The 18,651-nt window shown below is 44.6% G+C and overlaps 2 protein-coding genes across 2 annotated transcripts in view; one reads left to right on the top strand and one right to left on the bottom strand.

Moving 5' to 3' along the window:
- The first annotated feature begins 2,332 nt into the window (after nt 1-2,332).
- Nucleotides 2,333-11,028, top strand: CSRP2 (cysteine and glycine rich protein 2). Its single transcript, XM_082280030.1, has 6 exons — nt 2,333-2,430; nt 6,014-6,141; nt 8,067-8,235; nt 9,230-9,362; nt 10,026-10,119; nt 10,720-11,028. Exons 2-6 carry the CDS (start codon nt 6,030-6,032, stop codon nt 10,794-10,796), a joined length of 585 nt encoding a protein of 194 aa, XP_082136156.1. The 5' UTR covers nt 2,333-2,430; nt 6,014-6,029; the 3' UTR covers nt 10,797-11,028.
- A 1,938-nt stretch (nt 11,029-12,966) lies between these two features.
- ZDHHC17 (zDHHC palmitoyltransferase 17) overlaps nt 12,967-18,651 on the bottom strand; it is a 67,741-nt gene continuing 62,056 nt past the window's right edge. The window contains exons 16-17 of the mRNA XM_082280072.1: nt 18,025-18,119; nt 12,967-16,074 (exon numbers count right to left, since the gene is read on the bottom strand). Of these exons, the coding sequence (XP_082136198.1) occupies nt 15,936-16,074; nt 18,025-18,119 (234 nt within the window). The 3' untranslated portion in view covers nt 12,967-15,935. The remainder of the gene's footprint in view (nt 16,075-18,024; nt 18,120-18,651) is intronic.

Here is an 18,651-nt window from a genome sequence, read left to right on the forward strand (position 1 = left end):
CTGCCACGGTGGTTAGGTGGGAAATCCTCCCCAGGCCAGTGAGAAGAGGCATCATCTGAAATTTTGGGGGCGTCAGAAAGAGTAGTTTACAGCAGGTGTTATGCAGGAACACAGGGAAGGATAGGATCAGGCCAGGAGGGTGCCGAGGAAGGTGAAGGGGGCAGTGGGGCTGCTTGGGCAATGGCAGGCATGTTCAGGGTGACAGGTTGAAGGAGTGCAGGACAGCAAGGAGGAATGCAGCAGGGTGGGATTCAGGCTTTATCTTAAATAAATTCTGAACTATGCTCTCAGGAAAGAAACAGAGAAAGAGACCTGCAGAGGAGATAGAATAGGTATGTTTATAAATAAAATAACTATGTATTTACAGATAATAAATATACATGTGCATACTTATATTTCTAAAATTTATTGATAAAAATAGTCCATATCAATAAAAATAAAGTATGTGGTAAAAGTTTTCATTCTTTCTTTTGTTCTCTTTCATTACAAGGTATTATTCCCAAGTGTTGCAGTAATGTACTCCTTAATATTGTTCCTATAGTAATGGACTTACTCGATATACATAGTGTCTGACCCTCATAGTTACTCTGTTTCTGACAGACTGACAAATTACTAAACATGAGAAAATTAAATATTGGATGTCAGACTGTCTTCTAGCTCACTCAGCAGCACCTCACCACTAAGGAGCATTTTATTTCATACCAGCATGGCCCCTTAGTCACAGTGAGAATTTCCTTTCTTTGCGTATGGTCAGACCTTGCTAGGTCTGCAAAGCCTCTCTCTTCCCATTGGGATCTCTGCTGTTTATTTTTTATAGTCTGTAGGAAATGTTATCAAAAGAGAAAATCTATTAGGTCTGGAGGCTACCCGAGGAGACATGGTAAATACCTTAGCATCATCACACACAGTTCCAGCAGTGCTGGGAGCAGGACAGGTTGGACAAGAGAGCACAGGCATTTCTTGCAGCAAATGGAGTCAGCCTGCTCTGACTCACAGCCTCTTTACTTGTCCGACTATGAGAGATCCTCTCCCTTCATGCAACCTCCAATTCAAGAAACAACAGTTGCTAACACTTCTGCTTCTCCTAGTGCTTGCTTCCCACAAAGCCTAGGCTAAAGTTTTTTCTATGATGCTTGAGGTCAGACTCTTGGTCTTGCTCACAGGGAACACCAACTTGTTCCACAGGAACCGATACTGGCTTTGCTTATGGAGCAGGACTCCGAGATGCACATAAATCATGCAAAATCTGGTCATTCAAAACTCATTACAAACAAAAAAATTAAAAACTGAAAGGCAAAAAAAATCTCAGCAAGTTGCAGCTGCCAGCACGCAGGCTGCAGCACACGGGAAGAACGTTTTAAGGGGAGAGAACAGGTAACCTTTCTCATTCTCTCACCGGCTAAGGAAGTAATTTTCAGCCATCTCACAGTACAGGCATTTTGGGCCCAGCTGCTGGACAAGGCAGGCTGCATGTCCCCCTGTGACAACGGCCCTGTGGGACCTGTTTCACCCCAGCCAGCACACAGCCCATCTCACTGTACAGCGCTTGTGCTGGAGGGTTTGTAGGTGCTGCCTCCACACAGCTCGCTGGGCTCCAGCTCTGGTGCGCATGAAGAGGTCGCTCCTGTGCTGCCTGGCACTCCTGTGGGCAACAAGTAGGCGATTCGGCATTGCATTAATCACGAGGAGGGGCTAAACCCACATCTCCCACTAGACACAGGGAGCCCTGTGCATAAGCCTGAACCGATAGAGCCAATGTGCAATAGCCCTGGGAAACTGGGAGATGGGGACACTTATAAAAAGCAGCAGAAGCCTCGGGCAGTTTTCTGCACCTTGGTGTAGGCAGCCCTAATTGCTGGTCTTTTGTGAAAGCCCCTCCTAATCACTCCCCACTGGAGCAGTGGTTCAGCGGCAGCTGCGGTGCCGAGTCCCCCGAAGCTCCCACGAATCGGGCACGGGCTCCTGCCTTGGCCCGCTCCTCACGTCCTGGGAAACCTCTCGGGGAGCCCTGCGTCCCTTCCCCTTGCTCCGGGAAACACGGCCACGGAGCCTGCAAGAATGTAAAGCAGAATCCTAAAACTGGGCAAAACCACAGGCTGAAGTCCTGCGGTCCGAGGCTGCAGCTGGGACATCTCCTGCTGCCTCCCGGGGTGGCCGGAGAGGAGCAGGGCAGGGCCGAACCCTCCCGTCCCTCGGCCTCGGCCGGCCCAGCGCGGGCAGCGCCGCGCCAGGAGCGGGGCCGGGCCCCTCATGGCTCCGCCCTGGCTCTTTAAGCCGCCGCGGGGCCGCGCCGCGCTGAGACGCGCCGCGCCGAGCCGAGCCGAGCCGAGCCGAGCCGAGCCGAGCCGAGCCGAGCCGAGCCGAGCCGAGCCGAGCCGAGCCGAGCCGAGCCGAGCCGAGCCGAGCCGAGCCGAGCCGAGCCGAGCCGAGGTGAGTGCCGGGGCAGCCGCTGGGGCGGGCGGAGCCCGGGCCGGGCAGGGGTCGGCGGTGGCGAGCGGCGCAGCGCGAGCCGGTGCCGGCGCGGGGGAGGCGAGGCGCGCCCGCTCCTGCTGCTGGGCTGCTCTAATGACGGAGCTGCCACGCACCGGGCTCCCCCGACGGGCCGCCGAGAAAGCCGTCCGGGATAACTGGCTAGCCTGGAATTCCTGTGTGTCTGCCTTGCGGCTGGCTTAGGTCTCTTGAATTAGAGCTGCTGTTAACAAACGGGTCGGAAAGGACTTGGCGGCTGCCGTGGCTTGTCCGGGTGACGTGCTGGGTACAAGCAGCTGCCATCAAGCCGCAGCCGACAGCCAAAATTGTTGGTGCTGGCAGCGAGATCACCTGGGTATTTGATTGCTGCTCTTGAGCTCCCCGGAGGCCTGCATGAACCAGCCAGAGAGTCTCGAGGGAGCAGGGCAGGCTTGAGGCGGCACTGGAGGTGTGAGCCTGCTCCCTGTGGAGCTCTGGAAGGAGCCCTGGGCAGCAGGACGGGCCGGTGCTGCCCGGGGCTGCTGCAGGGCTCCAGCCCCTCGCCCCTGAGGCGCCTCCGGGACAGCGCTGCCAGGAGAGAGCTCCTGCTGCTGAGTAACTGAGGAAATATTGCCGTTGTTCCCACGCAAGCCTTCATGAGAACATCATGGGGAGGATAAATGGAAATACCTTCTCTGGAAGAGCATATGGTCACCTTGAAGTACCGACTTCAGTTCCTTTTTGGTTTTCATTTAATGAATTCCCAAAGTCCTTATCAGAAGATTTTAGTTTAGCTAATGGTTGTCGGGTCGTCTAGTATTTTGTCTCTCTCAGGAAGAAAGGGTGGAGCTGCACCCTGGGTTGCCCAATATTGTATGTGAAATCTGGGGCAAAGCTGGGGAAACCTGATTCAGGGCCTCAGCTCTAGTGTGCATGAAAACTAAATTATTGTTTGTTAACAAAATGATTAAAATAATGTAGGCTCATGTCAATGCACAAAAGAACATGAGCATGGTTGTGATGAGAGGAAAAGACAGAAGTAGTTCTTGTACCAAATACCATTTACATTTTGGAAAGCATACAGAGTGAAAAGGAATCTATTCTCCTCCTTTTTTTTCTTTTTTTTTTTCCAGTCCATGCATTCCTTTTCCAAAGCGTTGTGCAGCCTATATTCCCTTTAACTAAGGACGCTCTTTGCTGTGATTGATGTCAGCTGCTGTGTGGTAGCACAGCCAAGCACTTGAATAAAAGAAATGGAATCTTGATTTTTAGACTGTACCGTTGTGCCAAGAATGACAAAAGCAAAGTAGGAAATGTCATAAAACTAATTTTATGAGCTAGGTCAGGGTATTAGTGCTAAACCATGGAGCAGTAATGATGCTAATCCCATGGAAGTATTAAACAAAGGGCCATCTCAGTAACTGGTGTCAGTGTGCAAATGGCACTGCTCAGCCACTCTGAGGACGTTTCCTAAGCTGTTGCTTAGGAATGTACCTAAGGTGCCCCAATTGAGTTTAATAAACTAATCTTATTTTCCCACATGCCATGAATGGCTGTCTGCTTGTCTTGGACAAAGGTCTTGTAGCAGCTACCTGGCAGCATGTCTTACTTGGGAACCACACATCCTACCCTGCATCCCTAAAACTGCTGAACTGCTGCTCATGCTGCTGGGGCAGGAGGCTTGTTTTACCAAGCAAGATGGGTCACTTAATTCAGGTTTAGCCAAAACTGCTGCTCTCAGTTGTGATTTGCGAGTCTGCTCTACCTTGCTTGGGGCACGAGGTGGCTCGCTCTGCACTGAGGCCTGTCCCACACGTTGGGAGAGGGGCCCCTCAGAGAAAGGAGCTCTTGAAGAAAAGTGCTCCTGTCTGGCACCCCGTGGTGGCACTTCCAGTTCCTCCCTGTTGGCCAGGGAGGCAACTGGAGATTGGTAGTCTTCTGCTTCTGGCTCAGAGGGATGAGTGCAAAGTTAACTCAAGGCAGCAGGCTGTGGGCTTTGAGTGGGGATGCTGTTGTGTGTATCTTCTTGTCAGGCCTAGCAGAGCTTCTAAGCATAACTGAAGGTGAGTTTTGCAGAGAAAAGTCAGAAGCTCCCAGGAAATTCCTTCCCAGCCTCCCTCCTTGGTAGTTGACTTGTGCTGCTGTGGGGACTCTACAGGGAGGGAATGGCATTGCTGGTGGCTTAGGGTGGCAGGAGGTGCCCTCTGGGCTTCCAGTGGGCAAACCATGCTCCTCGCCCAAAAACCCTGTGTGAAATGAGCATCAGTAAGGAGCAGTGGGGGTGATGAGTGCAGCTCTGGTAGGTTAAGCTTGCCGAGGCAGTAACCCTGTCTGGCTGTGTTGGCCTCTGTGCTGGTGAGAGCAAACCAGCATTGAACAGCAGTGACAAGCCAAGAGCAGTTCAGGGCTGACTGAGAGATGAGCCTTCAGCAAACACGGCTGTGTTAGCTCGTGGTGGTGGTGGCGGGAAGGAAGAAAGCCTCAGAAATCCCGAAGATGATGGGCAGGGCTCCGCTTTGGAACTTTAACCCCAGGCAGTTAATAGGAGGAGCCGGGGAGCTCCTAGTCGAGCTGGGGGGGAACTGCTGGCCGTGGTGACAGGGAGTGCAGGGGAGTTCAGGAGGGGGCAGATCAGCCTGAGATGGGGCAGCCACTGCTTCTGGCTTAATGTAAGAGACTGTTCCCAGGGGTACAGGTTGACACAATGAGTGAGGTGCCTGTCCCCATGGTTTTCTGAGTGTCCATTGCAAAGTAATGCATGAGAGGGGTTTCACTTCCTTTTAAATCAGCTGTGGCTACTTGAGCAGTTGGGTTTGGTTGATATACCTGTCTGGTAAAGGTGCAGTTCATGTAGTCGGGGTGGAGTCCCTGGAAAATAATCCCCCTTAAACTTCTTTGAGGTGCAGGTGTGATCTCAGAGGAATTCAGAATGTTCCTACAGCCCTAATAAGTGGTTTTCTGGTGAAGTGAACTTTGGCTTGTACCACATCCCAAATGACAGGCCCTTCAGTAAAACAAAATGCCATTGTTGGCACAATTGGTTTGCTTCTATCAGATGAGAGGCCCAGCATTAATGAAGCATAGAAACTGAAGTTATATCCATCTGGGGGGGCATTTGCTCCAGGTGCAGTAAAGCTCTTGTGCATAAAACTGTAATTTGTGCATATCCAATTTACGTAACTTTCAAAATCCCCAGGCAGGGACAGAGGACATGGCTCATGAAGACCGTGTCTCTGTTTTTCTTGCTGTTCAGCAGCCGCAGTCTCTGTTCCCCTTGCCAGTTCGTCTGCTTTTACAAATAGCCGTAGAGAGCCTGCCTAAGCCTTTAAGTCTGGTCTGGCATCTGAAGAGCAGGGAAGTTGAACTGATCCCAAAAACTTCTCACACAGTGGAAGGTCACGTTTTCGAACAGTTGATGAAATTGCAGGGTTGTGTTCTGATGCCACACAAACTTCACAGATCTGGTTTAAAGGAAGGAGCCTGTAGCCCCAGCTGTCCTGGGGCCAGGGTGGTGGAGGACACTGTGTTTAACAAATCTCTCCCCTTCTCCCCTCCTGCCTGGCAGAGCACACAGAACCACCATGCCGAACTGGGGAGGTGGCAACAAATGTGGTGCCTGTGGCCGCACTGTCTACCATGCTGAGGAGGTGCAGTGCGATGGGAGGAGCTTCCACCGGTGCTGCTTCCTCTGCAGTAAGTATTCCCCTCCAAAATCTCTCCTGGCTGCAGGGATCACAGCAGCAAGGTGCTGGTTCACAGGAGATATCCCAGACTCTGCTGGTACCTGTCCACTGGGGGTGGCAGCTTTGTCCATCATGTGTTGGGGTTGGTTCCTGCTTCCCCACATGCTTCCTGGGCTTGGCAGTCCCAAGGGGAGAGCTCACCTCCTGCAGAGGTTTTATCATACCAAGGGGTAGGATGTATGTCTCAGAGCAGAGCACATCCATTTGCACTCTGGCCAGCCTTTTCCTCAGAAGTCTAAGGGATCCCTAGGTTGGAAACCTGGCTTAAGTGTTGCTCATGCAGAGGAGAAAGCCCAGTGGCAGAGCCCTGTTTGCACTGATCTGAGCTCAGCTGGGCTTCTCCCTGTGGTCCTGGGGCTGGCAGAAGCTGAAGGAGCAGTTATCAAACTGCTGCCCTGGAGTCCTGCACAGACCAGGGCACTGGTGCGCCTGAGCACAGCTGAGTTGTTGATGCTTTAGCGCAGCCAAAAAACTAAATTTTCTTGGCACAGGGGCCTGTGGTTTATTTCAGATGAAAGGAGTCCAAAGCATTATTTTCCAGTCCAACCAACAAGCCCAGTGAGGCATTGAAAATCACTTTCTCTGCTGAAAATACCTCTGCTTAGATGACGGGAACAAAGGGTCCCTGTGAATTGGAGGCTCCTACTTTGCAAGCAGACAGCCTGTCTGAATCAGAGAATTTTACCTTATTGCAAGCATTAGGTTTTGCCCCACTTGTTGGTGATTAATACATATGGGCAGAGCTAGGGTTTAGCCCTCTTATATTGGCTGCAGTTACAGCTGGGCCCCTCAAACAAGTTTGCTGTTAAGTCTGCTGCCTAACCTTGCTGTGCTGTGCTGTGCTATGCTGGCATTGAGAGCCTCAGCACACCTACGCTCCTTTCCTTGAGCTCTACAGTGGTCACAAAAACCGAAGATTAGATGCATCGTCTGCCTCATTTTCAGCCTTTTATGGGAGTTACTATTAAAAGAAACCTGGAACTTACAGTCAAACAATGGCTCTAGTGTGTCTGAATACATGCTTTTCCTTAGTGCATACTTCTGTTGCGGTTAAAGTCTGTAGACTTAACAAACATGCATTAATTGATTTACTTATTGGATATTAGTGTCTTACAAAAAGAACCTTGGAGCTAGTGAATGTCATAAGCAAAGGTCACCCAGTGGTTTGAAGACATTAAAATCTTTAAACAAAAAATTCATAAGGGTGTTTCTTTTTTTCTCCCCAAATTCTTTCTCATGGGCATAATGCTGTTGCAGATGGAAAGAGTGTGCCAGTTGGCATACAAAAGGAGGTTTAAGAAGGAAATAGTTCTCCCTTCTACTGTAACCTTGAGTAGAGGGCTTGCATTGTGCTGAAGGACAATGTAGGAAGGCCAGAAAAGCACAGCCCCTCCGGTGACAGCTGTGAACCAGCCCCAGCTCTGCCCTGAAGCAGTACTGAGGTGGGGGGGAGGGGAGGAACCTTGAAGGTTTGGAATTTTACCCAGCCCCACCCTGGCCAAAAGGGCAGGACAGGGGCTCCTCTGTACTGATAGGCTTTTGCTTCATGCTGTATGGCATCTATCAAGGGAAACTGCTGACTGCCCTCTCTGGGTTTCTGAGCAGCCTCATTCATCAAACCACAGCAAGTTTCCAGGCTTTAAATGTCACGGTCATGAAGAGGTGGGAAGGAATAGAGCCCTTTACGGGGCTAAGCATAAATCACAAATTCAAACAGCAACTTCCTCCCTCTAATCTCTGGTGGTCCCACAGCCTAATGGGAAGGATTTTGGATAGGGAAACCCATAACATCACTTCTCACTTGATTTTTGGCTTACTATGTGTGCTGATGGAAATAGTCCCTCAAGGCAGTTTAACTTTTTTTTTTACCTCCAGTGGTCTGCCGGAAAAACTTGGACAGCACAACTGTAGCAATTCATGATGCTGAAGTTTACTGCAAATCTTGCTATGGGAAAAAGTATGGCCCAAAAGGTTACGGATATGGCCAAGGGGCAGGCACGCTGAACATGGACCGGGGAGAGAGACTAGGCATCAAGCCTGAGAGGTGAGTAAACTGAGTTGGGGGGGCGCATGGCCCTTGTCCTTCAGTTTCAGGGGAGTCTTTCAGGCTGGGTTTTGTTTATGTTCATGTTTGGAATAGACATATTGCAAAACATCCCAGTCTAGTTGAATGCAGGGCATTGAACCTGCATTGCACAAAGCTCCCACTGGTGACCATGTGAGTCGGAAGAGCAGAAGCAGGAGTTCGTGCAAGCAAGGACACGCTCATCCTATGAATGAGCCATAGGGGATTGGATTATGGAACTGCTGATGGCGTTGCATGAGCTCACAGAGGTGACTGTGGGTCTCACACTGCTCTCCTAAATAAGCTGGAAATGTTCAACAGGTTCTTGCTGGGATGGATTTGGACAGCTGAGAATCTGGGGCTACAAGCAGAATGAATTTTTAACTAGCAGATGAAGAACTTAATTATGCTTAATTATAGCCAAAACCAAAAGTCACATTAAATAATAAACATTCCTAGTCTGATTAAGTTCTTGCTGTAAAACAAAGCATGTGGAAAGAAGCTGAGGTATGTCTCACAGCTTGCTTCATGCAAGTTCCTAAATTATTGCTTAACGTTTATATGATGTATGCTCTCCAGCCATGTTCAGTGATCCATTCAGGTTCCTGATTATAATCAGTGGACAGGAACTTGACAGAATTATTTGTAGCTTACTATCTGAAAAATCCATGTCCTGATAGAGTTCAGCTCTTCTAGTTAAGTAAAAAGGGGAAGGCTTCTCAGGAAATTAGCCTTTACAGTAGCTTCTTTTTATCCTTTAAAGCACGGCCTTTCCCTTTTTGTTGTTGTGGCTTTGTTTTTTTCCCTACCAAGTGTAATTGGATAGCCCTGCTGGTAACTTACTTCTCTTACAGTTTTGCAGCAGTACTGTATTCTGTACCATGTGTTGGATGCTGGTCTGTTCATGTTGCTAAGAAGAGCAAGAGATCATGTAGTAAAAGAGTAGAGAAAACAAATGTCCTGTTTCTTTCAGCACGCCTTCTCCTCACCGGCCCACCACAAATCCAAACCCTTCCAAGTTTGCTCAGAAGTTTGGAGGGACAGAGAAATGCTCCAGGTGTGGTGATTCTGTTTATGCAGCAGAGAAAGTAATAGGAGCTGGAAAGGTAAGGAACTGCATGTGCTGTTTTGTACCTGTTACGTGGACTTTAAATTGAGCAAAGTGTGTTATGTCATTCGCAGCAGGGAACCAACAGCAGGGCAGTTACTTTAGAATTGCATTTCTTTGCACTGGAAATAGTCAAATCAATCAACTTAATTGAAAAAAAAAAAGCACTTGAAATGCAGGGTGATGAATAATCACCTTAGACTTCAGGGGTGAAGATTCAGTATCATCTCATGCTAGAGACTTGAAGCAGACTACAGAAGCCCTCACCCAGAAGAGGAAACTTGTGGCGTGCAGCTTGTGAGGGAGGCTGAATGTTTCAGCAAAAAGGGGATGGTCTCTGGAAATAGCATGTAAAACTGCATGTCAGTCTGCCAGCTGTCTGACTCACTCGCTACAGAGAGCCACGATGTGTTCTGAATTGATCAGAGCAGCCCAAACCTTTCAAAATGCTGCTCTGAGCAGGATGCTGGGTGGAATCTGGAGCTTTGTGCTGCTCACAGAAATACAGATGCTCTTGTGCGCTACTGATGCACTTCAGCTGGTTTTCATTGCACCAGTCTGTAATCAACACTGATGCAGATACCTGCAGTTAATGTGGGTTTTTACCAACTTGGGCATCCTGTGTATTAATACTATATTTTTATTTTTATTTTTTATCTAGCCATGGCACAAGAACTGCTTCCGATGTGCCAAGTGTGGAAAAAGCCTAGAATCTACAACCCTAACTGAAAAAGAGGGAGAAATCTATTGTAAAGGTGAGAAAAGAAGCAAAGATCATTTGTTTATGGTTCAAGGTAATGTCTTACAAGGACAGACGGTCAATATATTGCTGATATAAGAAACTTTCAGGCTCATGTTAACATGGAAGTGCTCTGTAAGCCATAGGAATAGAGTAAAAAAATGAAATAGGTATTACTGAAGCTGCTGGTGTAGTTGAGATCTGCATCAAGCAAAACATCACATACTGAGAAATGCAGCAGCAGCCTGTACCCTCTGCCTGAACAGAGTAAGGAAACAAGCCAGCAAGCATCCTGCCATGCCTTCTTGCGTGGTTGTAGATACAAACTCGATCCACACAGTGGTTTGATGATAAAAAATGCCTTAACAGATACCAAGCCACAGAACCGACGTGTGAGTTGCTCTCACAGAGTGAGCTGGGAGCTACATGGACTGACCAGTCCTGGCTACTGAGTTCAGTCCTGGCAGTTATGCAGCTTAACAGAATGTTTCTAAGCATTGCTTCCCAGGGGGATATTCTAGTGACTAAGGAGAAGCAGCCGAGTCTTAGCCTAGACAGTGCTGTTCTCAATTAATGTGCCAGAAGACTCAGCTACTGCGTTTCATCTTTCTCACAGGTTGTTACGCGAAGAACTTTGGCCCCAAGGGATTTGGGTACGGCCAGGGAGCAGGTGCCCTTGTTCACGCCCAGTGAGGGGGCTAAAAATGCCCTTCAGCTCTGCTGAGACCCTGCTAGAAGGAACAAGAGAGTTTCCTAAATGTTACTAACTACTGTGAAACAGATACTAGTTACTGTAGTCTACCTTCAGCCGATGATTTGAAAAACAAACACACACACTGCTTTTTTCCTTGCTTTGTGTATCACACTGTAACACTTTTAATACTTAGTAACAATTCAATAAAGCTTTGCTTGTTGATATACCCTAGATCCAAGTGTTGCCTACTTTGTCAGCAATAAAAGTGAGGGGAGTGTTGCTGGGGTACTTCAGGGGTGGAAAAACGGTGCCTATAGACTTGATGCAGAGCTTTGCTGAAAGCTGGACATAACATAGTCATGGCCTTCAGAGCTGAATCACTCTCCTCCAGTATCATACCATCATATATGTGTGTACAAGGCAGCGAGCTGCTCACTGCACAGAAGCAGTAAATCTTAATCTACTGCTCTGTACACAGCCTGAAAGTGACAGATCAGGGGTAACTGTGTGCCTAAATGGCTGCCTGTCTCTGCTACAGAGTCTCTAGTAAATGAAAACCAAACCATTTTCACTGGAATATTCTGGGGGGCTGCACGTGCTTTGATATTGAGGTGCTGTTATGCACAGAACTTACTGCGCAGGAATACTCCACCGAGACAGCTGCAGATTAAGAAGTTAGGTTAAAAAAAAAAAGAACTTTGAAACTCTTGTCTGGTTTGCGAAGCAGGCTGATACTTTTTTGGGATAAAAGAATCCTTCACAACACTGACTTTATGGAAACACATTCAAGACTGGGAATGCTGCAACAAAATATTAAGCAAGTGTGTCAGCACGTTCTAAAGCAGTTTCAAGCAAGATCTGTGACTGTGGTCTGAGGCAGTGAAGCAGTTCAAGCCAAAAGACTAATTAGAAAAATATGTACTACTCAAAATAATACACAAAGAGCATTTTGTACAGGTCATAAAGGAACCATGTGGATAGGAGGAAAAACAAGCCAGCTCAAAATGTAACCCAAGAGCTTGTCCAGTTCACAGAGCAGGAAAGATTAGAGCTGGAAAACACAACAGTAACTCGGAAGCAGCACATTTCAGGTGGGAGTGAGGCAGCAAGTAATCGCACAGCCTAGAAAACCTGGGGAAAAACTCTCAGTCCTGCTAACTCCTACCATAGACATTGCTTTCATAGCAAAAAAGTCTGATTTTACTAAAAGGCAGCTAATGGGAGGTGCAAGCCACTGAATCTAGTCAAGGCATAATGAGGGTGCAGAGGGCTGGCTTCTTTCCAAAAAAAACCAAACCCAGGAACCAGCTTTTAAATCATGAAGACTCCCAAGCACAGCAATTCCTCTGATGGAGCACTGCAAATCTTGGATGGAGATCTTCAGCACAGAAGGTCGACAGTCATTCTTTCTGGAATAAAGTACCTTCCCTGGTCTTCACCTGACAAGCCACAGGGTGTTAGCCTGGACACAGCCTCACCAGGAACATTGCTTGGGGAAGGGGAGAACACCACCACCAATTCTCAGTTGCCAATACCAAACCAACACTCAGTAGAAAGCACTTTTTCTTCCCTTTAGATGTGCTCCTAAGTCCTAGCCTTATACTTTTCACATACATACTGCTGGTTATAAGTATCCTGATTAAATTCCATTGGATTGTTACCTTGTTTCTACTCAAACTTTAACCTTTAGCATGGAGCAGAAGAGTCAAGGTAGTCTGTCTCCTGCAAGTGCCACCCAGAAGCACACATCTTGGTGACACATCCTAGCCCTACGTAGATGTCTGGTTGACCCTTAGAATACCTCAAATGTCATTATATAAGTACACTAGGCCACATGAAACATTCCCCAGATGGAATTCTCCCCTAAGAAATGTTACCTTGCCAGCATGCTTCGCTCAAAAGACAGGAATATTTAATTAGTGAATGCTAACTTTAATTAGTAGTGCAAATGTGTAATTTACCAAAACAGTGTAGTAACTCACAGGATTTCACATCTGTACAGATTTGGGTGCATGCCATCTGTAAGACACCTGCACATCTTTCCAGAAAGGCTTCTAAAACTGGACAGAAACTACACTGTATGAAATCACACCCCAAGTCAATACAAACACTGCATCTAAGAGTCAATATTTATTTGATTAATAACTTACAAAATTTAACAGATTTAATTTATGTAAGGAGAGCTAGTTTATTAAACATTTTACAGATTTTTTTTTTTGTTCACAATGTAATACACATCAAGATCTCGACAGTATTAAAATAATACTTGGCACAGTTATAAATAATATACAAAAAATCCACAGCTTAAAATGTAGTGATGCTGTTTTACACATTAATTGAAAAAAAAAAATCTGGTGGACATCAAAGAATACAAAAACCTGCAAAGAAACAGCACATGTTTAGGGCCAAGACAAAATTCCTATTTATTCTACCTATGTCAGATTAAGTTGGTCTGATCTGCTGTTGGTCTGGATCAGCTTAAGTTTCAGAAGCAATGCAGTTTTGGTTCAACAAGTGAATTTTAAGTCTGATAACTTGACAGAAAAATGCTGCATAGTTGGCTCCCCCCTGCTTGCTTTATGATTTCACATCAACAATTCAGTGTTACTCAAGACAAGTTACATTTTGCACTGGAAACTTCATACATCCCAAATCCATATAAGCGTGTTAATCTTCACAACTACCTACTACCGCTCACATTCTGCAGGTCTCAACAAAACTGTCACCAGAGAGCTACTGACACGTAAATAGTGCAGAACTCACTACGTGCTACCAAGGATCACCTCTTCTTTTGCAAACATTTTTGACACAGAGTGCATGATGCAATTCATGGCAGTTAATGCTACTGGGAAACTATGACCAAAACTTGCATCACACACTGAACTGCTCTTCTGGTGGCTGGGTGATATTTAATGAAGTGTATTGAAACTCCTCAAGTCAACCGACCCCCAACTAAAATGTGGGGAAAAAAAAAAAAAAAAAAAAAAAGAACAAAATTGAAGAATGTCATTGGTGATTAAAACAAACCATACTGTAAAGCTTTCATGCTTTTTTCTGATTAGAAAAAATATGGATGACTGAAGTCAATTGTTTTCACAGAAATAGAGCATGTTTTTGTTAGGATTACAAATTTTGTCTGACAACAGTAGCCAAAGCTTCTTGCCACCCCTATACCCAAACCTCTCCTCTTAAAAGTGTCCAAGACAATGTTGATTTTTCCAGTATTAAACATTCAAGGGCTCTAATGCTGCACTTCTGTAAATCCTGATATCTGGTACTTGCAAACTAAGTGTGTGTCTTGAGATCAATGAACAACTACAGGAAAAATGTTTACTTGCAAATACTGAACATCAACTATTTACAGTTTCACTGCTCCTCTTACTAAGGCAAGGGCCGGGAATACCACTAGATTGCTTTATTACCTGTAATCTGCGTATTACAGAAAATGCTAATTTTGCCAAGCATCAAACATGCAGTGAATTTGCAGGGCATAATGCCTATTAACAGCAATATTTAACATCACTAAAAGCTCATTAGATATCTTCCTACACTTTTTTGGTTGAATAAAATGAAAATGAGCAGCTTTAAATACACTAAACACACACTCACAGAGAGAAAAGTATTTGATAAATTATTTATATACAGATACACATTCTTTACACTGGTCTCAGACATCTGCTTTCAGGTCCCTCCCCAAACTCCCCTCACAGGTTCCTTGAACCACTGGGTTGCTACAGCACTTAGAAGAGAACTAACCTGATTTTCAGTCTCTCTGTAAACAATAGTTAAGGAAGCAGTGAACAATTCACTATGAGTATATGAAAACACCATAACAAAAATCAGTGCATCACATTCAAGAAAAGCCCCTTTGGAATGCAATTTCAGATCATTCCTTACCTTCCAAACACATCTGTAGCATGAGAACTTAAAAACAGAAATTAAGGGCCATTTCCACGTGCCAATACACCATCTTCTTCAGAACACTGCTCTGCATTTTCTGTGCGCACGTGCTATTATGGGGATTCTTAATTTTTTGGTTTTGTTAAAGTTTGGGTTCCATTATTTCACATCCAAATGAAATAAGCATTTCAGGCAGCTTTGGGTTCTTCTTCTGCAATTGCATTCAATTTAAATCTATCTTGTCTTTTAATAACTGAGACTTTTGCTTTCACATCTGTGGTATCCCCCATGTAATTTCTCATCCAACATGTCTCCAAATACACTACACTGTACTGCATGAGGACCAAACCTAATACTAAAACATTGCTAGTTTGTAAGTTGCTTATACAATTACTTCAAAGATAATTATTTTTCCCCACTTTTTTTTCCCCCTGAACATTATATACTGTAAACTAATTTTACAGGTGTATCATGCATTTAAGCAGGGCTTTGACAGAAAAGCTTTCCTTATTGGTGCAGTTGTTTATTTCAGACTACATTATTTCAGAACAGGATTATTACAAGTATTTAGCTGTACCACTAACTGGTGGCAAAAACAATCACCAAAAAACGTGGGCAACATATTTTTACTCAACATTACCTGACGTGCCCTACTGCTATAACTTAACATGTTACAGGGGATCCCCACCATAGGATGTTTACGACAGTACTGAAAAGCACATTTTTCAATGTACATCTTACTACAGAAAATCTGTATTAAAAAAATCCCATTACAGGAACTACAACATAGCGATCAGTGAACTCTGTATCATGAAATTTAGTTTTATATTCTAGATTCTTGTTTCAATGGAATTATTGATACTGGGATACAAATTTTTCTGCTGAGCACAATATAACTACTTATGTCAATACTTCAGTAATCTCATGCTCCATTGTGAAAGACCTTAAAAAAAAAAACCGATAACAAATACTGTGAATATGTTGTCATGAATAATTCTCATGTTAAGAACTGTTAAAATCCCTTTTTGATCTTCCTCCTCTTCCTTATCAGGTTTGGCAGTTTATTCTGTCCATTTTTACTTTTGTTAATAAAATTCTGATGAAGAGAAGGTACCTTTATGATTCATCATCAGCCCTACACACAGCATGCTACTCTTCAAGGGATGCGGAGTTGAGAGAGAGAGAGAAAATTTTTCAGGCACCACTCAGTATGATATGCTCACAGGATGAAGGTGGTGCTACACTAGCTGGTAGCCTGATCCTGAAGTTTGGTCATATTCTATTGTATACTGCCTTGTCCAGTCCACAATAACAGGCCGAAAAAGACCACAGCATCTGAATTCAAAGAAGTCTATAATGTTCCTTATACATCCATGGCTAAAAACAAAAAAAAATACATGTTAGCAAGCAGTATCATAGCTCATCTAATGAAGTACAACATTTTTTCCCTACCTACAAATTTGCTTCTTCACCCTTAAAGTTTCTAACTTTAGAAAATCAACTCTTTTCAGAATTATTCCAGACTGGTGAATGTTTGATCCTTGGGCATAACCAAGACACCAGTTTTTTTCCACTGTCTACCAAAACGTGTTACTAGGAGTCCACCACCATGTAGCACAGCATGGTAATTCAGATCCTATTCTAAGAGGACAGTTGCATTGTACAGATGTATGCAAGACAAAGTGGCATGAAGTGAATGTCTTCCTAGAATAATTTCCATCTTTATTGATATCTGTTTCTGCATACATACTGGTTCACCAGCTGCAGGTCTAGGATCAACCAGGTCCCTTGACAACACAAAATTAAGAAACATTATCTTAATTAAATGAACTATTCAAGTACTTTCTGTGGCTGAATCAATTAACTGTCAAATATTTAAGAAACCTACATAAAATCTCCCAACATGCCAGGGGTTTTTAACTTAATTAGACACAGGCTGAACAGATCACAGTTTTCTGGAAGAGAAGCTCATGCTATGATACATGTGAGAGCAGGTCTAAGCAAAAAGGAGATGAAACTATTTGATGTCAATGCTTCATGTGACAGGTGATGCTAAGTCAGTTATTTCAGACATCTGGTGTTATTTTCAGGAGTAATTTTTATAATAGCAGCTATTTCAGTTAAAATGGTTTGCGAATGTGACAGTAATTTGGGATCAAACTAGCAGGTTTTTCCTACTCTGTGCACCTCCCTGTGTTTTTCAGGCAATTATCTGTTTTTGTTACAACTCTACTCTGTAGGAACACTGCAACCATACAGAGATGCTTGTCTGCTTCTCACTACAAGTTTTGTACGAAGAGATACTAAAAAAAACCCAGGTAAATTTCTAGCACAGAAATCCATCTGCTACACAACAGAATCACAGGATGGGTAAGGTTGAAACGGACCACAGTGGGTCATCTGGTTCAGCCAGGGTCATCCTAGAGCACATTGAACAGGATTGTGTGAATCCCTGCTGACTGCTCCTGATCACAATTCCCATCTCCTATCTCCTTTTCCCTGTGTGGCACCTAAAAGAGCAGCAGCTCTCACAGGAGACACAGCAAAAGCAGCAGGATGAGACATGCTTTTGCCACATGCTCTCAACCCATCAATAACCAGGCTCATGCCTTCAATTATGTCTTGCTTTGGCTCCACAAGCTGCTCCATGCCCCTGTATTCCCATCCCAGTACTATTCATCCCTGAGCCCCCATCTTTGATCTTGCACCCTCATCACTACAAAAACCAGAATCCCAACCTACCCTTTTACATACTGATGCCCAAAAGCTGTATGCAACAGCTTGCTCTCACCCATGAAACACCCACTTCATTTCCCGGGACATCCTGCTCCCTTCCCCACAAATAGCTTTGCCCATGCTCTTCCTCATGAACAGGAAGAAAGCAAAGCCTCTTTTCTCACAGTAGAGAGAAAGGGGAGCTACTGTGCAGAGCAGATTCAACAGCACATTAAGTATTACTCAGGAGAAAGTGCCCGGTGTGGAAATGGATGTCCAGGTCAACATCAACATGCTGCAGTACCAGCTACCTCTGGTTTGAGCATCTGCTTTATAAAGAGGATATTTATTTCCACATAAACTCTACAGTAAAATACAACCACTGCTGGAAAGCATTTTTTTCTGTGTTTATGCACCCTACACTACAAAACATTAATTACTTCCTTTAACTGGATAGAATGTGTGACTGTGAAAATAGCTGACAAGATTCAGCACTGCAAGTAGAGAAAATACTCTAAAAGTATTTAAGTGTGTTCTGTTTCAACAAGCAGCATGATTCAAATGTATGCAAGGCTACACAAATAAGAAATTTGTATATGCTTTAAAACTTACTTGAATGGGCTTTCAATAGATGTGGTTGTAACTTTAAAGTGCTTGTATCTTCTTGCATTCATTCTTTCATTTGTTGTGATACCCAAGCAAGATATCTTAAAACAGGAAGAATAAGTAATTTAGTTCACATAAAAACATGCAACCAAGTAGTGCATGAGAGACAGACTGAAAAAGGACCAAATTTACTGGTTTGAAGTCCTTCTTTTCACAAACAAGTTTTTTGACTGGGGAAATTATCAGGTACAAACATAAACCATAAGATTTTGAAATTGATGTATGTAGTAAGTAAGGAATATTATACAAATGGAGGACAAAACCTAAAACTTACTGAGAAGTTTTACCTAAGCATTAGAGGATAATTTCTACTTCCAGGAAATCTTTCTGGAAAGATTAAGTCTCATGTCAAGTCATACTACATTAATGACAAGTCATACTTCAAAGCTTTCAGTATGACTTTTCTTAGAAAGGGTAAAGAAAACTTGGGTTTGGTCAGATTAGAATACAATAATGTGGCCGCAACTCACACCGAAGCAGTGTAAGAAATTGCTGCATCCTCTTTCAAGCTACCACTCCCTTTCTGTTAATGACACACAGCATTATTATAAGTTGATCCCACAGTTCTTATCC

Source organism: Coloeus monedula (assembly GCF_965178545.1).
Source record: "Coloeus monedula genome assembly, chromosome: 4".
Taxonomy (NCBI): domain Eukaryota; kingdom Metazoa; phylum Chordata; class Aves; order Passeriformes; family Corvidae; genus Coloeus; species Coloeus monedula.